This window comes from Micropterus salmoides, unplaced genomic scaffold, assembly GCF_014851395.1.
Source record: "Micropterus salmoides isolate LMB-PRFRI ecotype aquatic unplaced genomic scaffold, ASM1485139v1 Ms_hic_scaffold_12, whole genome shotgun sequence".
Classification (NCBI taxonomy): domain Eukaryota; kingdom Metazoa; phylum Chordata; class Actinopteri; order Centrarchiformes; family Centrarchidae; genus Micropterus; species Micropterus salmoides.
In genome coordinates this window covers 23,508,663-23,535,744 of record NW_024040263.1, presented here as the reverse complement: position 1 = coordinate 23,535,744, position 27,082 = coordinate 23,508,663, and the positions used below count along the sequence as shown (strand labels likewise).

General features: G+C 40.0%; 1 protein-coding gene across 1 annotated transcript in view; it reads left to right on the top strand.

Moving 5' to 3' along the window:
• Window positions 1-26,740, top strand: part of gcgrb (glucagon receptor b) — a 62,954-nt gene extending 36,214 nt beyond the window's left edge. The window contains 14 exon segments of the mRNA XM_038714045.1: window positions 9,779-9,917; window positions 10,084-10,180; window positions 10,310-10,417; window positions 13,374-13,462; window positions 13,600-13,706; window positions 14,204-14,360; window positions 16,248-16,407; window positions 20,510-20,570; window positions 20,752-20,821; window positions 24,342-24,430; window positions 24,752-24,839; window positions 24,842-24,895; window positions 25,391-25,432; window positions 25,763-26,740. Of these exon segments, the coding sequence (XP_038569973.1) occupies window positions 9,864-9,917; window positions 10,084-10,180; window positions 10,310-10,417; window positions 13,374-13,462; window positions 13,600-13,706; window positions 14,204-14,360; window positions 16,248-16,407; window positions 20,510-20,570; window positions 20,752-20,821; window positions 24,342-24,430; window positions 24,752-24,839; window positions 24,842-24,895; window positions 25,391-25,432; window positions 25,763-26,185 (1,599 nt within the window). The 5' untranslated portion in view covers window positions 9,779-9,863 and the 3' untranslated portion in view covers window positions 26,186-26,740.
• The last annotated feature ends 342 nt before the right edge of the window (window positions 26,741-27,082 follow it).

Sequence of the window (27,082 nt, the reverse complement as noted above, 5' to 3'; positions counted from 1 at the left end):
GCTTACACTCTTGTGATTGTCACTTACTAAGCATATTTCTGATCTGCCTAAACTACTGTCACTGAAAAGAGCTGTATGAATTCCACTTAGGACATTTGAATGACAATCTGATGAACCATCAAGGACCATAATGGAAATACAGTAAGTCCTGAGCTTTGTGGTGTTGTCACTGTCAATTGTGTTTTAGACTGTTGTAGACAGTTTGACTATTGTATTTGTAATTGTCTTTAAAGTTAAATGTACCTCCTTTAATCTCTGAACATAATTGCTAAGCTCTTGTGATATAAACCTCAGATTGAAAATCAATTTGTGCTGGCCAAAAAAGAATAAACACTTCTTTTCTACTGGTACGGGTGCGAGATCGATATGTAGGATATAAGCTAAAAATGCTGACTAACCCTGTGTTCTTATAAGCTAGGTGCTAACACCTGTTGTACTGACATGTCACCGTCATGGTAAGCGCTCCAAGATGCTCTTATCATGAAGGTGACATGTCTGGTCTGGTTTTTATAGAAGTTCTTTGCACGGATAAAATACCTTAAAGCCCACCGGGTCGTTCGCTTGAGCTAGTTCTAAGCTGCTTAGATCACGACATGCTTTTGGACAAGTTTGATTCTCCACATTTCAGTCGTTCAGTTGATTTCACAGAAACCATAAGCACCAAAGTATAATTCATTTAGATTTACCGGCATGATACGGTAAACAAGAGAGACAAAAAAATGGTCACACCCTACCTTTGAAGCAGTCATAAAGTGTCCATTCCTTGATTATTTATATTCCATTCATCCGTAAGTGTCCACAGATCATAAGAATCAAAATGTTTTTTTTTAGAAAAAATGAATCCAAGTTGAAATAATACAGTTATACCGTAATCTTCAGCTTCGTCCTTTCTATGGAAGGTACCACTACTTTGATACGGGACTCTCTTTCTGCTCTCTCTCTAACTCACTCTCTCTCTCTCTCTCTCTGCATGAGGTTGGCGTGCTATCTGATGAATGATTCATAATTTATGTTATTTGATAGCCTAATTTTTACTCAAACTGGTTGACATAATCAATTATTAGTAGCTTATTTCCCATCCTTGCTGAGCAAGAGTTTTGTAGGAAAGGAATTAAAGGCCTGTCCCAAATGTAGGCAGGGTTGGTGAGGTGATCGGTCTGCTAATCGAAGTTTTACAGCAGTTTAAAATGGGCAGTAAGGAAGTAAGCAATAAAGAAACACATTAAGATATTGAAAGAGCGAAAAAAGTCACGGTGAGAAACTATATTCGAGCTTAGGAACCATTGGATGTACAGTGGGTACGGAAAGTATTCAGACCCCTTTAAATTTTTCACTCTTTGTTTCATTGCAGCCATTTTCCAAAAATCAAAAAAGTTAATTTTATTTCTCAGTAATGTACACTCAGCACCCCATCTTGACAGAAAAAAAAAAAAACAGAAATGTAGAAATTTTTGCAAATTTATTAAAAAAGAAAAACTGAAATATCACATGGTCATAAGTATTCAGACCCTTTGCCGTGACACTCATATTTAACTCAGGTGCTGTCTATTTCTTCTGATCATCCTTGAGATGGTTCTATACCTTCATTTGAGTCCACCTGTGTTTGATTATACTGATTGGACTTGATTAGGAAAGCCACACACCTGTCTATATATAGACAGGTGTGTGGCTTTCCTAATCAATTCCTATATAAGACCTTACAGCTCACAGTGCATGTCAGAGCAAATGAGAATCATGAGGTCAAAGGAACTGCCTGAAGAGCTCAGAGACAGAATTGTGGCAAGGCACAGATCTGGCCAAGGTTACAAAAACATTTCTGCTGCACTTAAGGTTCCTAAGAGCACAGTGGCCTCCATAATCCTCAAATGGAAGACGTTTGGGACGACCAGAACCCTTCCTAGAGCTGGCTGTCCGGCCAAAATGAGCTATCGGGGGAGAAGAGCCTTGGTGAGAGAGGTAAAGAAGAACCCAAAGGTCACTGTGGCTGAGCTCCAGAGATGCAGTCGGGAGATGGGAGAAAGTTGTAGTAAGTCAACCATCACTGCAGCAATCCACCAGTCGGGGCTTTATGGCAGAGTGGCCCGACGGAAGCCTCTCCTCAGTGCAAGACACATGAAAGCCCGCATGGAGTTTGCTAAAAAACACTGAAGGACTCCAAGATGGTGATAAATAAGATCCTCTGGTCTGATGAGACCAAGATAGAACTTTTTGCCTTATTCTAAACGGTATGTGTGGAGAAAACCAGGCACTGCTCATCACCTGTCCAATACAGTCTCAACAGTGAAGCATGGTGGTGGCAGCATCATGCTGTGGGGGTGTTTTTCAGCTGCAGGGACAGGACGACTGGTTGCAATCGAGGGAAAGATGAATGCGGCCAAGTACAGGGATATCCTGGACGAAAACCTTTTCCAGAGTGCTCTGGACCTCAGACTGGGCCGAAGGTTTACCTTCCAACAAGACAATGACCCTAAGCACACCGCTAAAATAACGAAGGAGTGGCTTCACAACAACTCCGTGGCTGTTCTTGAATGGCCCAGCCAGAGCCCTGACTTAAACCCAAGTGAGCATCTCTGGAGAGACCTGAAAATGGCTGTCCACCAACGTTTACCATCCAACCTGACAGAACTGGAGAGGATCTGCAAGGAGGAATGGCAGAGGATACCCAAATCCAGATGTGAAAAACTTGTTGCATCTTTCCCAAAACGACTCATGGCTGTATTAGATCAAAAGGGTCTTCTACTAAATACTGAGCAAAGGGTCTGAATACTTATGACCATGTGATATTTCAGTTTTTCTTTTTTAATAAATTTGCAAAAATTTCTACATTTCTGTTTTTTTCTGTCAAGATGGGGTGCTGAGTGTACATTACTGAGAAATAAAATGAACTTTTTTGATTTTTGGAAAATGGCTGCAATGAAACAAAGAGTGAAAAATTTAAAGGGGTCTGAATACTTTCCGTACCCACTGTAAGTGTTCACGTGGGGCAGAGTAACTCATAGGCAGAAACAACATAATCACAGCTCTGTTTAGCTCCATTATAGCCACTGCACTGCTGGCTCTGTTTCCGCCTACATACTGTCCACACTCTGCGAATTGCCCCACCTCATCACATAAAGAAGGCTTATTGATTTAAACAACATAATTGGGAGGTGCTTGTAGTGGGTAATGGAATAATTCAATAACACGATATGCCATAAATACAAATACAGGGCGTGACAGACAGCATAACCTTAATAATCAAGGGGAAGGGTCTGCTCTCCTGATAGACTTCATTATCGGGCATTTTATTGTGTGATGTGTGATAAGTACTTTTTCTTACATTTTCAAATGATTTGCTGTCACACATTCCCACTTACTTCTGCCTCTCTTCCTTCTCTTTCTCTCTGTTTTCCCATATTGTGCACTTAAATGGAAATGTGTGGGAGTAGAGAGGCACAGTCTTACTTCTGACACATCGACACAGAGATACAGATTGAGAAAGAAAATGAAAGGAGCTGCACACTGAGCTTGTGAAGAGGATGGCAAATATGAATGAAAGACGCCGACAGAGTGACATTTTCCATGCATTGTGATGGGTGTTAATGATTTTAATAAAGTCAGTAGATGGAGGAGAGCATCTGTTGATGAATTGTGTTGTAAGTTAAATATGCAAAATATAGTCATTGAGATTCTTTTTCACTTCCACATCTCTCTTCCCTATAGAAAAAAGGGGAAAGCATATGCGTGTGTGTTTGTGTGAGAGAAAAAGAGGCAAATGAACAATGCAAATCTGTTTAAGCAAATATCCCTTGGGAGACATAGCTGTTACAATAACCTCAAACACACACACACACACACACACACACGCATGTGTGACAGTCAGTCATGTTTTTTGAATCACATGAACAGCCAATATTCAGTAATAATCCAAAAGGAAAGCTGTGACTCACACAGGCTGATTGTGCTCATACAAATCAGCGAGCATAGTTGTGCAGACATCCTTAGCTTTGTCTTGCCCCTTAATGAAACACACACATAGCTCTGTATTCATGTTTATAGGACATGGACGCTGAGCATTTTCCATTGAATTGTTATGAAAAATAAGCCCAGAACAGCTATTCAGTAGAATGATACAAGCATTCACTCAGTAACAGCAAGTTCAAAGAAAGGTTTCTCTGAGAGAAAATAAAATACATAATATATATACATAAAATAAAATAAAAGAGGACAACCTTACTGGTAACTTGTGACCATGAAAGGGTGTCATATGATTACATGAATCAATACAATAAGTTTTTCATAATTCAAACCAGAGCCCTTAAATGCACCAGAACTATAGATACATAGCATCACTGTTAAATCTTCACCAAACCTCTCTGGGAAAACTAAATATTGCACTGTCAACAAGGGAGATTATTTCTTTCAATCCCAGAAAAGATGACATTTTGGAGACAAAGATTACCGCAGTGATAAATTTGACTCAAAAGCAGCAACAAGCAGCTACTGCAAAACATTTGGAAAAGGATTTAATTGCTGGCCTTAAAATCCGAGGTACTACCCTGGAAACAGAAATGTACACAGACTGGAAAGGCATTAGGAAATTCTCATTCTACATCTTGCTGCGGTGTGTGTGTGTGTGTGTGTGTGTGTGTGTGTGTGTGTATATATAATTTAAAATCTGCCCGTGAGGTCGATAAGGCTATCACTTTAAAACAATCCTGTGATTATGCACCGTCCTCTGCTCAGTAAAAGCAGACTCACAGACGCTGGCAGCACACACACACACTCATGCACAGATACTCTTGTATGCCGAGCTACCCATTAAAATCAAGTAAATCTGGATATGTGACTGTCCATACAAGTTCTGGTGACTGTGGAGGCCATTGGAGTAGCCCATCTGCTTGTTGTGCGTTCAAAGATGGTATTCTTCATACCTTGCTTGTAACGAGTGGTTATTTGAGTTACTGTTGCCTTTCTGTCATCTCAAACTAGTCTGCCCATTCTCCTCTGACCTTTGACATCAACAAGGCATTTTCGTCCACACAACTGCCGCTCACAGGATATTTTGTCTTTTTCGGACCATTATCTGTAAACCCTAGAGATTGTTGGGCATGAAAATACCAGCAGATCAGCAATTTCTGAAATACTCAGACCAGCACGTCTGGCACCAACAACCATTCCACATTCAAAGTCACTTCTTCCCCATTCTGATGCTCGGTTTGAACTTCAGCAAGTTGTCTTGGCCGCGTCTATTGTATTGTGTTGCTGCCATGTGATTGGCTGATTAGCTATTTGCTTTAACAAGCAATTGAACAGGTGTACCTAATAAAGTGGCCGGTCAGTGTATATGTTGGAGCAAAAAGTCTGAGTGATAATTTAGACCTCTTAATGGGTCGGTGGCTGAAATACATTCTATTCAGTTTCAAATTGAATATACCTATATTTCTTTTAGAATAACTGATACATAATACTCAACATTTAATTTCACAAAATTAACATTGACAAAACAAATCTTTCTCAAAACAAATCAGTTAATACTCAGTGACCAGAAAAACAGAACCCCAAAAAAGAGGAAGCAGATTCTTCCACATCAGATTCAGCACCTCTAAAAAAAAAAAAAGCTCTTTAAAAAGGCTTAGCGATTTCTTAAACAGCTGGGCATTGTAGCTTTTAGCACATATTACAGGAGTAAATATTGCATTTATTAGGGACTATTTTCAGCTACGGATTATTACACATTTGGTGCTCTAGTCAGTAGGCCTATTTGTGGGATTGAATCTAAATAGAGCATAATGTCACCAGGGCTCCTCAATTATGGTAAAAATCATAATCATGATTATTTTGGTCAAAAATGAGATCACGATTATGCATTTATTGAACTTTTTTTAAAGAAATGTTGATTTCTGTATTTCTTTATTGTTGGGTCATACACGCCTTTCAGGTGATTAAATACATTGATTGACCACATTGCCTTGAGGAGCAGACACCACTGTGAAACAAATCTTGCACAGTATTTGTTGTTGTTCCTCGTCTGACTCCTTGAAACCCAAGTGCTTAATTGGTTTTACCTTTCTTGTTGACCAAAGGCTCTCTTTCTGTCAACCTGGCTCGAGCTAAACTGAACATGCTGCAGCCTGGCTGAGAGTGAGTTTGGGTTTTTAAGGAGGGGTGAGAGCCAAAAGGAAAGAGGTGGGGATGGAGATGGTTTTATAACACAAGACAAAAGGAGAGCACCATTGCTAAACTGCATATGGCACAATGATTTTTATATCTCTATTATCCTGTTTTCATAATTGTTGGAAGCCAAAATTGTAGTCGAACATAAAACTTGATTAATCGCCCGGCCCTAAGAGCAGTGATGGGCAAGTGACTCAGAAATTGTAATATATTACTAGTTACTTATTACTCCTAAAAAAAAACAACAAAAAAAAAAAAACAACTTATTACTGGGTGATGAAAGTAACAAGTTACGTTACTCAGACTACTTTATTGCATTCCTACAGAATGACAGTGCAGGGGGTGGGTGGTGTAGCGGTTTTCACAACTGAGAGGGAGCGAGCAAGCGAGAGGAGGTGCCTAAAAAATAGAAAATCAACATCTCTCAACTTTTTAACTAATAGGCCTATCATATTCATAACAGCAGCAAGTGTGTTTTTTACAAATCATAGCCTAGGCCTAACGTTTAACACCACCGGCAACAGCTTTTTTTCTGCACATGTAGCCTATTTATAAAAACAGTATTCAGTAGTTACAAAACATTACGTTAACGCCACTTTCTCTTGGCGAGTTCAAGCATCAGTGAAAGTTGCGGCCGGAGTTTCTTTCTGTAAGTTTGACGTTGCTGTGCTACTTTTGCAGATGCTTCAATAAATCAGATGTAGAGTTGTTCACGGTTGAAAGCTTTTTGCTGGTTGCACAAAATTTATGTTAGACGACGAGTAAAGCAGCGTTACTTGAATTATAACTGTAATAATATTACTGTTTATGAAATGTCAAAGTTTGTGTGTGGTGAGCAAGTTGGAAGCAGGGTGGTGGACCCAAACGCAGGACACAGAGCGGAGCAGGTATAGTTCAAAGGTTTAATGAAACAAACTGAGGGCAAGCACACTTACAAACAGAGTGGCTGAGCAGAGGGAATCCAAAATAACAGTCCAAGAAAACAAAGCTAATCCAACAGAAAAATCCAGAAACAGATGCATGGTCCAAAATCCAAAGAACTGATGGGGAACAAGCGGGGAACAAGCGGGAGACAAGCGGGAGACAAGCGGGAGACAAGCGGGAGACAAGCGGGAGACAAGCAGACAACCAGACAACCAGGGACAGAGCGCATACAAGCTACAATGACCAGACAGGGAATGAACAGACATTTATACACAGTGACTAACGAGCAGGGCAGGAGCAACACAGGTGACAGGGATCAGGGTTAACGAGGCAGAGAGACAGAAGGGAAAACAGAGAGACTAGCAGGCAGGCAGATTACTGATTACAGATTACTCAACACTAAACATCAGAGTAATATAAACAAGCGGACAGATCACAAATGAACTAACACCACCAAGGAACACAGACAGAAGCTAAGGTAAAACAGAGCTCAGACATGGGCAAAACACAGAAGTACACCGACCAGGAGTGAACACTAAGACAAGACCTAAGGTACAGGACTAAGAACTAAGATACGAGGCAAGACAGATACTAAATAAGATGTGGATGAATAATAAAGGCTAAACATAGACTAGAGCTGAATGAACAAAATCAGATTACTGAAACTAGCAGAGAACATAAATGACACCTAACCAACAGACGGAACCCAAGCATGGTGGTGGGAAACTAACACATGAGGGACAGGAACAGAACTAAAGTACTAAGACAGACAACGAGATAACAGGACAGCTCAGAACCACCACACAAAACAAGTAGAAGACTGGATACAAGACCACAGATAGACAGGAATGAAACCCAGACACAGAGAAACCAAAATCAAAACAGGCAAGAAAAGTAATTAGTTACACTAGCCTACTAGTTACAGGGGAAAGAAATATTATTACTGTAATGTGTAACACGTTACTGTAATAATATTACTTTAACACGTTACTGCCCAACATAGCCTAATGGTGCTTTCAGACCTAAAGCAAATTTAATCTTTGCGACGCTTTCCTTGCGTGAGTACATTCGCTGTGTTCACACACAACGCGAGAAGGCGATTAGAACCTGCGAAAATTTGCTTGAGTTGGAAATTTTCAACTCACACGAAAGCCTTCACCGGGACCACCCCCTTCGTGTCGCTTTGCGCCGCCCCACAGGAAATTGTGGCTCTACATGTCTTTGCATTGACTTTGTATGTAAACTCACCGCCACGAATGCTCGCTTCACTTTTGGTCTGAAAGCACAGTCCAACAGTGTGGCTCATTGATTATATCAAGATATATCCGGTTATGGATTCACAGACAATACTTGTTAGTAACATCAATTCTTTGTTGGTCTAGGAGTTTTTATAGGATTTGTTCACAATAAGAAATATAGCGTGATTGAATAATGCGGGACGTTTTGGTGCCAGGGAGGTTGGGATTAAAGCCATTTGTTGATTGACTGATCTTGTGCATGGAATCCAAAGCTGCCTTGATAATTCATATTCATATCTATATCATTCACGGAGGAATTCCTCAGTGTATTTGATCATGAAACGTATTTCATCCTGGTAGAGTTTAATCTCAGATTGTGTGCCAGCCTGCAGGTGCTTCTAAACTGTCTGTCCTTCTGCTCTCTGTCTCTCCAGCTTTGCTGCTCAGCCGCATGTGGTCATAAAGAGGAATGTTATTATTGTAACACTGCAAGATAAAAGGCCAGTTGCAGGAAGAAAACACAGCAGCAGCTCGCTAGTTGTTTACCCTGTAGTCCTTTTAAAATGTAGGTGCTAATCTTTGTGCTGGGATGACATGACAGGCTTTGCATGTTTGGCTTAGATCTCTGTTAGGTACAGCAGTTCAGTGCCAAGGACACAAACATGCAGAGCCTGACGCAAATGCATCATCATCATCATCTTCACACACTTCAACAGAAGCACAGAGACTGGACCAGAATGGAATTTGAAACGTTTTAGCCAAAAATGTTTCCATGGTCAAGGTGTTTTTTGCAGAAACGTTTCAGATTCCGTTTTGTTCTCCAACTTCGTGGGTGACAGTGGTCAACTGATGCCGCAGGAAATGCACCTGCCAGGAAATTCAACACACACACACACAAGGAGTTCTAGCTATTTACAGTAACATAACTCAATGTCGTAGATTTCATTCCGCAGACTTTAAAGAAGGTATTACAGATATGAGGGTAGTATATTCTCCCTGAAGGCACCTTCCTCTCCCCTGACCCACTTAACCCTGCTGTCCAATCCCATTATCCAGTCATCTGAACAATGCTTTTGTTTCCTTTTGCATAACAGACAATACAGTGTATCATACATAAATGCATAACTTACTTGTGATGTTGTTTTCAATGTATGTGAAAACCATGGAGAGGAGGAGGAAAACGATTCAACCGTTTGCGTTAATGAAACCAATTGGATGAGCTCACACATGATCACTGTGATCCTAGCTCTTTGCCATTGTGGAGGTAGATGGTTTTCATCTGACAGCTGTCATGTGTGTGAGTGTGAAAGTAAAGAAGTCACTATGTCACAGATTGTTGCTTGTTATTTGCTGTTCGTTGATTCTTAATGATTTGTTGTGATTCAAACAACCCCTTACACACACACACACACACACACACATTATTCCCACTAACAAGTTTCTCCATATTGTGTGTGTAGGCCACATGGTGAGGTAGGGTTTCATGTGTCCAGCCTTCCCTGTGTTCCTGTCCCCACCGACCCCCATGCTCCCAGCATCAGTGGGATGTCCCAGGTGTGTCTCCTCTTGGCCTTGCTTATGCTCTGCAGCTGCACAAAGGTACGACTCACAGCCTTTGTCTCTTTTTCACACACCCATATACAGACTGACTGTAGACTGACTTAGTCTACAAAGTTTAAGCAAGAGCTAGATGATGGGGGAAGGCTGTGGTGGCATTGCTGAAATGTGATGACATGAAGCTTCAGGAAGTTTCCTCCTCTTACAGGTCTCCTCTACTAACTCCCTGGAGCTTGTGAAGGAGCAGTGGAGCAGCTACAAAAACCAGTGCCTGGACGTCCTCAATGCCACGCCCCCCACCACAGGTGAACCCCTCTCGTCCTAGCATGAGCTCATGTCTGAATGAGATGCATGAGAGACTTCAGGAGAATGAAGTATGCTTGACCTGCTTTAAGCCAAGAGCACAGATTTCACAGACCTGTTCTCCACTGCAGGGCTGGTGTGCAACAGGACCTTTGATCTGTATGCCTGCTGGCCTGATGGACTCCCAGGAACCACTGTCAATGTCTCCTGCCCATGGTTCTTGCCATGGTACCATAAAGGTCTGTGTGTGAGTGTGTATGCACAGTATATGTGGGGTGTGTGGCTACAGATGTGCTTTAGCAAGACAGAACATAAGAAAGACAGCAAGAGAAATTTGTACTGGGCATTTGGATTTCATAATTACGCAACTCTTACAAAAATTTAAAGCTGACTAATCAATATTTTCATATTGTAATGTCAAAGGGGTCACTAGTGACAAACAGTCAGTTCTGCAGTTGCTCTCAAGTCAACTGAGCATCTTTACATCTTTCAGTTGATTGTTTTGGTTTTTGAGGCTACTTATTTACTATTTTGGTTGTAATCACTCTCATCATTATCATTTTAGGCCGCAGCAGGCAGCCAAGATCTGATAAACCAACTCTACACTGCCTGCTCAGCACCAAAGAGCCTTCAGACAAAGTTAGCGACTAGCTGAACAGCACCTAAATAGCCAGATATTTATTATATAATTAAGATAATTTTGCAACACCTGCTTTTAGATGAAGGCTTTTTTAATGTAATAAACGATATCTGATGTTGTGTTTACTTTTAAATTATACAATAGTACAGTAAATCATTAAAATTAAAAAAAACAACAAAGTTAAGGCATCACTAAGAAGTCTCACAAAGAATCAGCAAAAACCAGATAATTCATTGTTAGGTAATATCCAAAGCTTTCAGCTGAGTAACTGCTCTGGTTAAAGGTAATACCTAATATGTTCAATGATGTACTCCTGATATGATCTGATGATGACAGTTTTGTGACCATAGAAATATTTTATTTCACTGCATTTTTCAGATTGTCTTTATGGCCTTGTCATCTTCTATCAAAGATGAAATTGAGTCTGAATTTTCCTGCTGCTAGACGGATGTTTTTTGGTTTTTTTTAGGTAAAAATGTTGGGAGATTCTTTTTTGACACTGGCCAGCAGAAAACTCCTGCAGGTTAAACTGGGCTTACTGGACACTTTAGTGTCTGGATTATTATTAACTGGACCAGTCATATTGTAGATGGATAGCTAGAAACTTAATAGCATAAAAACAATTAAGGCTACAAACAATCCATGATACAGTATTTACTTAAACCAGCAGGTCCACCTCGTGACACACTCTGCTTTTGTGAATAAGTAAATGTCTAGTCTTTTGTGTGAAATTTTCTATAGAAACATTAAAATGATAGATTGAATATAGAAACAAATTCATTCCAAGAGCTGTGTACAGAAACTATATCCTTTTTTCAAGCCAGAGCTCTTCTTCAACACACCCGCATGATAAATACAGTGCTGGATGTGAGACGTTTTCTAACCTGCTAGGTAGGCCTTGTCCTACGTAATTGAAGTAGTGAGTTTGTTTGTTTGAGAAATGTAGGACACAACACCCGTCCGGTGACAAGATGTGAGAGCAGAACTTCAGAGAAAGAGCTCTTCAAAGTGCTCTTATCTAGTCATGTTGTGCGGTGAATGGAAAATATAGTTGCAACACATCTTACCATATGTCCTTGTCATTCAGTGGGATGAAAGAAACCAACAACCTCTTGGGAGAATGCTGTAGTGAATTGAGTGTACAGTGGTTTCGGAGAGTGCATGAGGCATTGATTCGGTGTGAAGGCCAAATATTAGTCAGCTTTCACTCAACTGTCGAACCAGAGAGTGGTGCTGAGAGTTCACACTGTGTCTCGGGGGCCAGCGCACCTATCCTGCGGGGCTTTTTCATTTGCCCTTGGTGTGCAGGCTTGTATCTCAGAACAGTGTTAGGTCATAGCATGATGGGCCCTCCAGGTGGTTTGGAGGCCCGAAATAGGTGTTAAAGTGAGCTTGACTCTCTTATCTCCTGTGGACTGGTAGCCTGACGGGGGTCTCTCCCTATCCTTTCCAGAAAGCATAGAAAGAGTCCTAAGCCTCCTGTTCCCTCCTGCTTTTTTTCTCATTTATACTGTATATATTTGGACTTTGAACTGTTGGTTGAACAAAACATTTGAAGATGCCAAAGATGTCGGACTTTTATCAATATTTTCTTACACTTTATAGACAAAATGGTTAACCGATTGATAAAAAAAATTATCTGCAGGTTAATCGATAATAAAAGTAAGTTATTTGCATCCCTAAGACCCTTGCCCTATTCAGGCTATTAGTTTGGTTGGAAATTGTATAAACAATGTCTTTGTTAACTGAGCATGTATAACTTTTGCCCAATGATATCTCAGAAGCAACATTTATAGAGTAAAGTAAGGTTTCATATTGATCTATGTTATCATTATTGGATATATATTATCTGTTTGTAAATATGTAAATATGAAGCCAGCAGCCGTTAGCTTAGCATAGCACAGAGACTAAAAACAGAGGGTAACAGCTAGCCTCTGTCCAGAGATCCGAACCTCTAAAGCTCACTAATGAAAGCGTAAAATCTATTTCATGACTGAGAGCAGCTGCCCAGGGAACAAGCAGACTCAAGAAAATAGATTGGCATATTACCCACCCCCCCACCCTACCCGCAACCACAACTTTTGTTGTTTCACATTTAGATGGCGTAAACAAAGGAGCTATAACGTTTCCCCAATGTTTCCAGAACTTCCAAAATGTCTAAGTATTAATTTATCATGGAGCTTCCAGCCATGTGGTTTTCCTCTACAGGTGAAGTTTTCTCAGTTGTTTGCTCACATGACCGAAGCTCTATACTTGGGTCACCTGAGAATGACAACCTAGCAACACATTCCTTCCCTTGAGGAATACTACAAGATGTAGTTGAACACTTCAGAAAAAGCTTGATGTTATGGACGTTAAGCTTAAGACTTTTGAACTATTGTATCCAAGACCAAGAAGGAACTTAATTGATCAAAAATGTCTGTTTTTTTTGAGATATCACTAAATATTTATTTATTCATAAAGAAATTGTTGCTAGGCATTTAGCAGCTTCTGAACAGTGGGGGTAAACATGCTATGCTGAAATAAAATCTCAGTGTGTGTCTCTGTGTGAACAGTTCAGCAGGGTCTGGTCTACAGAGTCTGCAATGAAGATGGTCAATGGGCGCAAAAGAATACCACGGAATGTGAGGATGACCCTGGTGAGGTGTGTGTATACAGTACAGTTTGTTTTTGTGCATGGTTGTGTATAAATGGGGGTGTGTGGGTGGGTGTTGGGGGGCATGTTTAAAGTTGGCAGATGCATGGAAGAAAATGACTCTGTTTCTCCTGTTGGCTCTACAGCAGCAGTATGGCCGCATCCTCAGTCAGTTACGGATCATGTACACAGTGGGCTACTCGCTCTCCCTCGGGGCTCTTCTACTAGCGCTGGGAATCCTCATCACCTTCAGGTACAACATGTACAGGGAGTAAAGACGAGAGGAAGGAGTGAGGACAAGGAGGAAGAAATAAGGAAAGCAATGAATCAATGAAGGGGGTGAAGAACAACGAGATGAAGGAAAGAAGACAGGAAGAAATAAAAGAGAATGAAAGGGAAGACGGGGGAAACAAATAACAGAACAAAATAAGGGTAACAATGAAGCAATTAATGACAGTGGTGAATCATGATATAAGGAAGGAAGGTGAAAAATGGAGAAAGAAAGATTGAGGGAAGGAATAGAGAAAGGAAAGCAGGAATAAAGAAAGGAGGAAAGAAGAAAGGAAGGTAGAATAAAAAGTAAGGAAAGAAAATGAAGAAGGAAAAATTTAAAGAACAAAAATGGAAAGCTAAATATATAGGATGCAAGGGATGCAAAGAAGGATAGGAAAAATCGTTTTTGTCATGTTCCTGCATTCAGAGTAGTGAATACAACATATAAACGTCAACACACTGTCAACTCTGCACCAGGAAGCTCCACTGTATGAGGAACAACATCCACATGAACCTGTTTGCCTCCTTCATCCTGAGAGCCGTGTCCATACTGGTTAAAGACGCCCTGCTGACCCTCACACTGGACCCTGGAAGCAGCAGTGACAGCCGGAAACAAGCCTGGGTCAACATACCGGTCAGAGCAAACACACCACACCAACCTCATCTGCTATGAATTGTTTTCATGTGCAACTATATAGTGTGAGAGAAATACCTGCGTTACGTCCCAAGGTCTAGAGGTATCCAGGATGTAACATAAATGTGTGGCTTCCCACTCTTCCCATTCCCTAGCAATGCCAGAACACAGTAAATATAATTTAGCAGTTTTTATTTGCTTCAGAGATGAGCAGTGCCCAAAACAACAACCAAAACACTCTAAGAAATCCTCAAACTCTCCTATCCCAAAAACCAAAAAGTAAAGTAGATTTCTAATTCCAACAACAGGAGAAAAAGGGTGCAAACAAAAAGGGCTTCTCACTCTTACTAAAATGCTAGTAGTTGATACCATAAGCTACAAGAAAGAAAATTGCTATGTAGCAAACAAAATGGCTAAAGCCAACAAAACAAGGTTACCATAAGACAATAATCAGAATTATTAAGGTAAGCTATTCAGAGTTAATGTGTTCACTACACAGATTCACTAACAAAGTCTAATATGCTCACAACAGTTATCTACTTACAATGAACACAGACATAACACACAGTACACAGGCTCAAGTTGGGAATGTCAGAGAGAGAGAGAAGAGAGTTCCTATCAGTGGGATTTAAGATGGTGCTGTCATCCAGTTGACCAATCAGGAGGCAGCAATCAGCTCTGCAGGACCAACCCAGCGTGCCCACCTGTTCTTCATTACCTGTATACACACACTCTAGGGGAGGAGACAGCTGAAAGTGCAGGGTGAGATAAACAAACAACAAAATATGACCCCAGGGTCATAACACCTGTTTAAAGGAAATGTTCACTGCAAGCAATTTTCATTAGATGTTACCGTGTGGTTAAGTTACGGTTAAAGTTCGCCAACTACATCCACTTGATTAAAGTTAGGATAAGAGCATATATCGTGTTAAAACAAAAATATCAAAGTGACCACTTGATCCACAAACTCGTAGCACTACCTCAACTTATTTCACTGCAGTATATGAACATACATAATAGTGAGACACAGGATAGTGCCACATACACATTCAGAGATTACTCCATATTTCTTGAATATCTGTATCATGTATCTTTTTGGGTGTCCCAGTGATTCAATGTTGTTTTTGCGTTCTACAGACACATCACACATGTAACTTAATAAGGTACTGATTTGGTATTGATTGGGTGTGTCTAGACACATCAAATATATAATAAGAGGAGATATTCTCCCAAATATTATTTGTCGAGCACCTCAACCAGTAATTCATGTTTTGACCAAGTGTCTATTCCTGGAAAATAAAGCTCTCAGTTCATAAAGAAGGCAACACAAAGTCACTTCAGACTTGTGAAACATCATGTCTGGTAGGAAGAGAAAATCTAGAAATGCCCACACATACAGATTTCCCCTTTCTTGCTTAGCTGTTCCGTATTTGCATTGGAGGAATGTACAGTATATGTCATATACAAATAGCATTGTGTTAGCATTAATCCACATTAAGTTTAAGCAATAAGCAATTATAAATGTACCATAAATGTGATTTGTTGCTTTTGTACTGAGACGCAAGAGACATTGGAAATTAATTAATGTTGAAATGTTGTAACCTTATTTGTTGTAAAGGATAGCGATCAAAGAGAAAAATATATTTGGATACCAGAATAAAATTGTTTATGTGCAGAGCTACAGTCCTTGTCTTATGAAGTGCTGTTGTAAGCCAAGGTTTGAACATTGTATTGTGTTGCAGTCTGACTCAGAGTTGATTCAACTGAGCTGAAGCAGAGTATTTGTCAGCCGTGGAGCTTTGATTTAAAGCAACATTTTGTACTTTAAGAGAACATGTCACCTTGGCTTATTGTATCCTCACCACCCCATCCTGTGTCATGTGTCAGGCTGTGACATGGTGCCGTGGTGCCATGGTGATGATGCAGTACAGTGTGATGGCCAACAACTATTGGCTGTTGGTGGAGGGCATCTACCTGCACAGCCTGCTAGTCATCACCGTGTTCAGCGAGAGGAAGTACTTTTACATTTACCTGGCCATTGGCTGGGGTAAGAACCACTCTTACACAGGATCTGACAATCACATAGTAATGCTGCTCTGGTTATTACACAAATACAAACATTTGTATTTCTGTTCTTTTGTGACAGACAAATATTGGTCATTTAGTTGAGAAGAGTAAACAGCATTCTGACAGGCTCTGTCATGTAGCCGGTAACAGGAACCATAGAGTATATGATGGATGACGTGTCTCCACTTCCTCCAATTGTACAAAATTTAAGCCAAAATATCTTGGATAGTCTGAGTCAACTGAATCTGCATGGTACTAATAGAGCCAAGGTAACGAGGTCCCGCCCATACAGCCGGCTGAGTCAATCGCGAGCGGGCTCAGCTTTCCGTCATAACTCATTAAAACTAAACTAAGGAGATAAATTAACATTTGAACTTACAACCCCAATTCCAATGAAGTTGGGACATTGTGTAAAACGTAAATAAAACCTTCATTTTCAAATCCTATATTCAATTTAATACACAACAAAGACAAGATATTTAATGTTCAAACTGATAAACTTTATTGTTTTTTTGCAAATATTCATTCACTTTGAAATTGATGCCTGCAACATGTTCCAAAAAAGCTGGGACAGGGGCAACAAAAGACTGGGAAAGTTGAGGGATGCTAAAAAACACCTGTTTGGAACATTCCACAGGTGAACAGGTTAATTGGAAACAGGTGAGTGTCATGATTGGGTATGAAAGGAGGATCCCCCAAAGGCGAGGTGAGGTTCACTACTTTGTGAACAGCTGCGCAAATAGCCCAACAGTTTAAGAACAATGTTTCTCAATGTACAATTACAAGGAATTTAGGGATTTCATCATCCACGGTTCATAATATCATCAAAAGATTCAGAGAATCTGGAGAAATCTCTGCATGTAAGCGACAAGGCCGAAAACCAGCATAGAATGCCTGTGACCTTTGATCCCTCAGCCGGCACTGCATTAAAAACCGACATCAGTGTGCAAAGGATATTACCACATGGGCTCAGGAACACTTCAGAAAACCACTGCCAGTTAACACAGTTTGTCGCTACATCAACAAGTGCAAGTTAAAACTCTACCATGCAAAGCGAAAGCCATATATCAGCAACACCCAGAAACACCACCGGCTTCTCTGGGCCCAAGCTCATTTGAGATGGACCGAGGCAAAGTGGAAAAGTGTGCTGTGGTCTGATGAGTTCACATTTCAAATTGTTTTTGGAAATTATGGACGTCGTGTCCTCCGGGCCAAAGAGGCAAAGGACCATCCGGATTGTTATCAGCCCAAAGTTCAAAAGCCAGCATCTGTGATGGTATGGGGGTGTGTTAGTGCCCATGGCATGGCTAACTTGCACATCTGTGAAGGCACCATTAATGCTGAAAGGTACATACAGGTTTTGGAGCAACATACGCTGCCATCCAAGCAACGTCTTTTTCAGGGACGTCTCTGTTTATTTCAGCAAGACAATGCCAAGCCACATTCTGCACGTGGTACAACAGCGTGGCTTCGTAGTAAGAGTGCGGGTACTAGACTGGCCTGCCTGCAGTCCAGACCTGTCTCCCATTGAAAATACGAGGCGCATTATGAAGCGCAAAATACGACAACAAAGATCCCGGACTGTTGAGCAACTGAAGTTGTACATCAAGCAAGAATGGGAAAGAATTCCACCTACAAAGCTTCACCAATTAGTGTCCTCAGTTCCCAAACGCTTGAGTGTTAAAAGGAAAGGTGACAGTGGTAAACATGCCCCTGTCACAGCTTTTTTGGAACGTATTGCAGGCATCAAATTCAAAGTGAGTTTATCAGTTTGAACATTAAATATCTTGTCTTTGTGGTGTATTCAATTGGGGTTGTACATCAGCATGACAAGAATGACCTAATATGACAGACCATCTCTAGAGATATTTTTGCTTCACTTTTGGGGAGCTGTCATGTCGTCCATCTTAGTGGGTACATCTCAAGTCTCATATTTGATATTTCGTCGACTCTCACTTGAAGTGGAAGTCATTCTGGTCTGCTATCAAAGCTCTTTTTTCAGCTAATGAAGTGAGGAGCAAGCAGAAAACCTCGCTATGAGCGTGGATACATGAGAGCAGTCTTCACAGAAGCCTTTTACTGGCAGACACGTCCCCTTTTTGGATATAAGTTATTGATTGGACGCTACAGCTGATCAGACTGATCTGATACATCACAACATTATTGGAGTTTCATACAGATAACAAATTTTACTCAAGTGTATAACTCAAGTTTTATATATTTTTAATTTTTCTGATCTGTGTTCATTGTAGGTCGGAAGAATAAATGGACCACAAACAACTTTCTTCTTTAATTAGGAAGATTTTTCTTTTTGTGATCTGTTTTTCCCCCCATTAACTTCTATCATGTATACAATTAAAGTCAGAGAGTCACAGAGTCTGTCTGTCAGCTAGAAACACTTTTTACATCATTTATTGTCATTTCTATTTAGTCACATGTGAGGCAGATAGTTCCTGACTGTTGGGTTTGAAATGAGCACAAACATCGTTTAAATTTTCTCTGAAACATTTAGCCTAATTAATCATTTCCAATGTTAAAAAGACACCAAACTAATATTCTGGGTTACTCAATAATTCATTCACTATCAGAATATCAATAAATACAGATGCCAATAATGAATAAATATAAATGCATTCTGACAGTAGAAATGATCCTGTGCCTCTGAGCAGGACACAATATAAATACAGAATGCAGGTTGTTCTTCTTGTGAAGCTGTTTGTTAAACTGGTAACATCTACTTAGAGAAAACATGCTGCTCTGCAGTAACTGTGTGCCTTTATTAGTACTAGCACAGTGCACATGTGAGCAGACACAAGGAAAAGACGCAAGTGAATGAAATGTGAATGCAATTAAGAGACTTAGGGTGTACCCTAAACAGGAACACAGTGATCAGCAACAGTCAGGTACAGGAATATTTAGCGGGTATGTAAACAGACCAATGAGCAAATACAGAGCAGCTGTGTGGACAGATAACAGTTCTCAGTATGAGTCAGGTAATTAAATGAAGTGATAAAAATCTCTGAGAGCATCTAGTGGACAGGTGTGGTATAGCAGGCTCTGAAATGTCAACACAAAGTGAGTTCAACATTTAGGGGCTATTGTGTATAGAGGGACAATCAGAATAATGTATTTGTGAGTATCAAAATTGATGTAGCAGAACCTTGTCAAAACCCGGTGCCCACATTACCCAAAATGCAACTTGACAGCCAACGATTTGGTCAGAGATTTGGTTCTGTAATGCTAGTAGCAGCTAATGTAGCCTCAAGCAGAGATGATAAAATCAGTTGAGTTCCCCTTTAATATGAAGACTGTATCATAGATATGACTGAACATCTAAAATCATAGTGCCACTGATGTAAATACTTGTTAATCTACTTACAACTTATTTTAATAATATATTATTTCTAAATGAAAGAATCCATAGTACACATAAACATGTTCATAAACCCAGAGCAGCTTTTGTTAAACACTTCAAACCTGTTTTCTTGAGATCACAACTTCATTTTCTCACTGTCTTTAAATAAATAATGACTTTGCGATTAAATTTTCAGCTTGCTATTGTGAGAAAACAATTTCATTTTGTAGTTATCAATGGATTTCATTGGAAACATTGTTTTCCAAGATTAAGAAAATTCTCACTGAGCGGAGATGATAAATCATGGTCTTGTCACAATATTAACTGGATTGTTCAATTGACGTTAATGAATCATTGTAGCCTAACAGACAGATAATGTCCAAAGAAGAGACCAGATTTGTGAACCGATTCGATTTTACTTTAATCATGTTCAGACACGGGCAGACGCTTTCATGTTTAGAGACCTTTCAAGTAACAGAAAAATAGAAATATTTGTCTTGAGATAATGAGATTTTGAGCTCATGATCATAAGAAAACATTGTTTAATAAATTGATTTCATCATGATAACAATGTTAAAGATTTAACATGAGCAAACTGTACACATTAATTGTACTAAAAATGAAGATTGCTATAACAACCTCACTACCTACTAGTAAAATGAAGACAGTTTCAACATTTTTACAAAGTATTACTTTAACTTTCACATTTTACCTCTGTCATTCTCAGGTGCGCCACTCATATTCGTTCTGCCGTGGATCACAGTGAAGTATCTGTATGAGAATGAGGAGTAAGTTGCTTGTCATGATATGGCCATATTAAGTGAATTCCAGTTTAGATGCAACAGCTTTTATCTGTGTCCTGTGAGAAGTCATCTATAGTGAGGATGATTCAAATATGTGTTGACTCTTAAAAAAAGATCACAATGATAACAGCAATAAGTTACAATCTAAAATTTGTTTTGTGTGTAGGTGCTGGGAGAGGAATATTAACATGGGATATTGGTGGATCATCCGTTCTCCTATACTATTTGCATATCTGGTAAGTCTATCTCTATCTGCCTGTTTGTCTCTAAACCTCATATTCTCTGTGTGGCAGTTTACCGTGGCGCGCGCACACACACACACACACACACACACACAGCAGCTGTCATGAACTTTTTGTTGGCTTCTGAAGGGGGGCATGACAGAAGAAGTTTGAGAACCACTGGTATAGACTGACCTTCTCTCAGCACTGTGACTGACCTCTAGCATTCAACTGTGACTATATCAGGGACACTTAAGGCCAGCTTCTGCACCGGTTGCATATGTCTACTAGCTGAGACCAGATAAACAAAAGTACAGAGCTGACCTTTGAGGAAGCTATAATACCTAATTGGCTGCGCTATACCATCCACTTTTCTTTAACCACCTCTTTGGAGTAGAAACTGTTCCACAAATAATTTATAGAAAGTATGTTATGAGACAGGAGTCGATGATACTAAGAGTCTTTTGAATAAACTGTGTGAACTTAATGTCCAGTTAGTGACCTAGCCAAGATAAGGAGCTAACAAGTGTGCTAACGGCCTGTTCAAGCTTGTAAATTCTGTGAGTTTTATTTTCCCTCTATAATATCTTAATAATCTTTAATATATCTGTAGCAGACCTAAATTTTAGTTATGCAATTTAATAAATTTATGAGAATTGATACCCAATTATGAATTTTAATATTCATAAAATCAAAATTTTCCTCGTTTCAGGGCACCACCGGAGTTGTTATAATCCTAGAGTCTCCGGACCTCTAGGTAGTTTTGAATAATTATACAATTATTACTAGTGATCAGTTAGTTAATAATTGCTCAATTATCTTAAATCAATCAGTCAGTCTCATATCTAAAGGGTCAATTCTCTTGGCAGGAATTAGAAATAGGCAACACACACAGCTCTTTATTATATTACAGTGAATTTATTCTCTAACTAAGGTGATAAAAAGATGGTTGGATACAGGGAACATAAACATTTGCTGAACAATGAGCCTGGAGGTTCGATGGTGGGAAGCATTTGACTCATATGGCATAGAAGAGCTAATGAAAGTAAACTAATGCTATAATTTAGGAGTTAAAATGGACATCTGATCACAGAACGTGTGTTAAGTCTTACTGCTTGTCGACAGCCTGCTTTTGGCCTGTTGCACGGGTCCCACTCTAGCTGCCCGATCCTGGCTTTTTGCTAGGGATTCTCCGGGGTTTTCCGTGTCTGATTGAAAACGCCTCCTCCGTCTGGTAATTCGGCTGTTTTCAGGTTTCCTTCGTTGTAGCTGGCGAGACCACGTGGCTTGGTCTGACCTCGGTGAAGTTGGCTCGACGGAAAAGGCTTAAAATGGCACTTGGTCGTTCCTGAATTAGTCCAGTGTAACTTAACGGACTGATAACTTTAACAAACAAAAGAAATAAAGAAAATAAAACAAACTGAAGGCAGATCGATGTCGCGGCACTTCAGGTGTGTAGCTTCAGGCGAACAAAAGGCCGGTCTCGCTGGCCGAGTCTGAGGGCGTTGCCTGGCGAGGCACGCCAAACACGTGCCGAAGATAGGTAGGCTGTTAGGCTGTTCAGGGAGATAGGCTGTTCAGGGAGAGGCCAATGGCTGGTTTGTGTCCCTTTGTCAGTTTAACAGTCAGGCCCCGCGTTATCAGCTTCGGAATCAAAAAGGTGCCAGTTTTATGGTCGGGATAGCACTTAGAGAAAGCAACTTTGACCCCTCCCCTTCTTCTCTGGGGAGGAGAAAGGAATTTAGAGTAGCTCCAAATTTATTCAATATAAAATGCACAAATCCACACCGTTGTTCACTGCATATCTTTAATATCTTCCTGGATAGAAGCTCCAGGTGCTAACAATTAGCTTGCCAGCTACAGTAGCTCATCAACTAGCTAACTGTGACTGGTCACTACGTCACCAAAATTCCATCGATTTTGCAGGTCATGTCACAGTGTAGTGTAATCGCAGCTTTAATCAGGGTTTCAAATGAAGAGCCAGTTGTGTCCTAATTGGGTAATTGGGGCAACAGGTGGAATGTAATTCATTCTTTCAGAGATCACTAATCCTCAGTTCAGTACTCAAAGCACTGTAATCATTTCTCCAAAGTCAATGAAAACTGCTCAGAAATACAATCAGAGAAATGAGGAAAAACTGACACCACCTTTGGTGTATTATCATCTTGTTTGCCATGTAACCCCCTGGGTTGTCTTTGTTGTTTTTTCTGGGATATTTTCATTACTTTCCCTGTTATTATGAAGTTATTTGAGATCGCAATAGTGTTATTTAATTATTTATAGCTATGTCAAGTGTGTATTGTGGTGTACGTGACACCACTAAATGCACCACTAAAAGTTTGTTTGTAAGGGACATTGTCGTGACAAGTGCAAATACAAAGCAGCTGCTGTTATTCTGGCTCCACAAAATGCCGCTTGATAAATACACGTTTCTTAACGACTGATTGAACAGATGTCTCCTTTTAATGAAACATTTATTTCAATGCTGATTGTTTTTATTTGAGTCAATCACTGTGCCTGAAGTAATTTTTAGATGTTTTAGAGGCATAAGGAATTACTAACTAACTATCCAGGAATTCACTAAATAAATAAAAAAGATTAAAATGTTTTCAAATTATTTTGTGAAGCAGAAATCAGTTTTTCAGTTGTCCTTTCTTGTTAACCATCTCACAACCTCTCAGATTTATAAAAATGAAAACTAGATAAATCTGGTAACCACTTTATTACAGTGAAAATCAAATTTTGACCTCAAGAAATTGAAAACAAATTTATTCATAAAATTCCCCAAAGATTCCCACCCTAGATTGGAAGATTGAAATATGTAGCTTTGGTGTTCTTGTACATGGATACAAATACACACAGAGACACACACAGACACACACAGACACACAAATAAGTTCCTCTTGTGTATTTCCTGCCTCTTGTTCCCATAGAGACAAACAGCATTAAGGATGGACATACATATAAGCACAAGTGCACTTTAACAGTAACAGTAGCAACCTTTGTGACCTCATAAAAAAACGTACGTGTGCACACACACACACTAAAATATTCATAGACCTGTAGATTTCCTGGATTGTGTAAATCATACAGAACGTACCCTGTGGAAAAATTCTCTTTATTGTAGTCACTGAAATAGTTGCTTTATGGTTGTGCAACAGACACAACGTCACATTTCATCCTGCAACAATCCCAAACACAACTCTGCAGGTCAACTGTTCCCACCTAAATAAACTGTGTTTGCGTGCACTCACACATTCACACAAACACATCTGTCAAGACAACATACACACAATACCAAACTTGGAGCACTACTAACTTGAATGCTGTAATAATTAATGCTCTCTGTCATCAGAGAGGGCTCTGCACAAGATCACAATTTGTGTGTGTTGCCAGTTCAAAGCCCACAGAGCACAGAAAGCCTTGAGACATTTTTGAAAGTCTCTGCCTCTCTCACACACATTATGTCATCTAAAAAGCTACAGAACATATTTTTCATAGCTGTTTGCGTATTACTCTCCTCTTCTTATTTCAGATTAACTTCTTCATATTCATCCGAATTATCAAAATCCTGATGTCTAAACTTAGAGCGCATCAGATGAGATACACCGACTACAAGTTCAGGTGAGAGAATTGTTCTAAAAACATTGAAGGGTGTACACCAGGATATTTACTGGTCAGGTGGCGTACGGTGTGCTTTAAATGTTTTTTGACTGATGAGAGTCAAACCAAAAGATCTGAGAGGGACTGAAGAGTGAGGTGATAATTTTCTGTATGTTTCACATACATGTGATCCATTGTTACAAGTGTAATTTATTTCTCTGTTGACGATTAAATCTTACCTGATGAAGGTTGATAGTGTAAACTAAGTAAAATGATTAGTGGCTGTCTTGTAATATAAACCTTACAATTTTTCCCTGTTTCCCCTTTCCTCCTCTGGTCCAGATTAGCAAAGTCCACTCTGACTCTCATCCCCCTGCTTGGGATTCACGCCATCCTCTTTACATTCGTCATTGACGAGTCCGTCCCAAAGGCTCCATGCTGCGCCTCATTCGCCTCTTCTGTGACCTACTGTTCAACTCTTTCCAGGTCAGAGCAGGCATACAAGACCATTTAAAAGACTGTTGTTTCTTTAAATGCATCTGTACTCTCAGATTTTAGGGCACTGAGCATTTCATTTTGGTTAATCTATAACAAATACTGTACATTGAAAAGTTGCTGTTTACATTCAGTGTTACTCACCAAAATGCAGTGTGGATCCTTCAACTCCCTTCCTTATAAAACATATGCAAAGCCGATTTTACGAACATTCAACTCATTATAACAGGTTTCAAGGGCACATACTGATGTAAAAGGTAGCACATTACTATCAGTGTAGTTTGTTCTGAAACAACTTTAAAATTAAGACGTCAATTGTATTGAGGGAATATGACACCCAATGCAATGGTATGGCTCTTTCCCATGTGGTAAACAATGTAGTTCTATATTTAGAGCGGATCCTTTAATATACACAGTAAAATAACAATTGTTTCTTTTCCAGTATCTGACATGACTGAAAATTTAAAGCTCCACCTTCTATTTCAGGGCCTGCTGGTGGCCATCCTGTACTGCTTTGTCAACAAAGAGGTGAGATAAATGTGCTTTGAGGTAGTGCACCACCATAATATAATCTCAGCAATTGCTGCACTTCCATCCTTTTCTTTTTTTAGAGAAGATACATTAGACATTTTTCATCATGAGTGTTCCTTTATCAGTTTTTTTATATCTCTAAAAGCTCCATCTTTGTTCAGGTCCCACTTCATTCCTTTCGTGTACAAAGTGGGATGGACACGCCATCATCCATCAGCTAATCTATAAACTTTTAGATGTAGGATAGCAGATAAAGGAAAGACGCAAATCTTCATGCATCTTTCCTTTATCTGCTTTCTCTCTCTCTGCTATCCCATCATGCCTCAGGTACAGTCGGAGATGCTAAAAAAATGGAAGCGGTGGAAGCTGGGTAAGGACATTGATGAGGAGTACCGCCACACCCACAGCCACACGCCGCACATCAAGAGCGGCAGTGTCGCCACTGGCAATCTGCCCTTTCTCCATGACAACACCGCCAGTGACCACAGTGGTGACTCACCTCACTTTAACAAAGCTGACAGAGGCCCCTCCCGCTCGGCCGCATCCGAGGAGAACCGCCGACTAGTCGTCTCCTACAGCAACGGGATGGGGAAAGGCAGGTCCTCCAAGAGCAGACACACCCTGCAGTTCTCTTTCCTGCCACACAGAGGCACCGCAAGTCACGGCAGCTCTGCCACAGAGGACGTGTGTCTGGAGGAGACGGCGCAGTGCCACACATACCCTCTGGAAATAGGAGAGACTAGTGTCTGAGGACAACCTGCTCTGAGCCCTCGTCACGAAAACTTTCACTGACTGTGCTTATCATTGTTTCAGATCAGTGTTTGTCATGTGCCAACAAGACAACCTGAGTGGGAAGAGAATGAGGGAGTATAGCATTACAGAAAATACGGTTTAAACCTGCCCAGCTGCAAATGAATATTTATTGGTTTTGGGACCTTGAGCCTAAAAGCCTGTATTAACTTCAGACATCAGGAATGATTAAAAACATTTAAATGAAACGCTAGTGATGTTTTGTGTGTGTGTGTGTGTGTGTGTTTGTGTGTGCATTTCCACTGCGACACAACCCCTCTCACATTTTTCCATCTGTACTGCTGTTGCCGTCGTGAGTCATGTTTGTAGTCTGTTAGTCTGTTTGCAGTAGTGGATGCTCATTTGTGGTACTCTCCTACAAAAACCTCTGTGACAATGCTTGTTTGTTTTTTTTGCTGTTTCTCTACTGGTTAAATTAAACTAAATGTGGACTTCAACATGCATGATTCTTGACGTCTTGTTCATGGAACAATAAAGGCAGAACTGAGAAATTCACCGGAGCCTCACAGAGGATGGATTCTCTGATCTACAGAAAGACTGTGCTAATACTAATGCTTAAGTTATTCTGGTTGTAAATGACCAAAGAAAATCATAATATAACCTAATGGGGTTTACATCAATTGGGTAATCAAATCGATTCTTTCATGCACATTCCTTTTCTCCTTTTTGCCTGTACTAACCTCCTCCTTCGCCTTTTTAAACAGATTTCTCAGGCTGAATGTACAAATGGAGAAATATGGGTGAAACAATATTTAAGTGTGTATATATGTAATTAGAAATACATATGCCCACTGCACCTGGATTTGTCCTGTGTGGAGACTTAATTTAAGTTCTTGA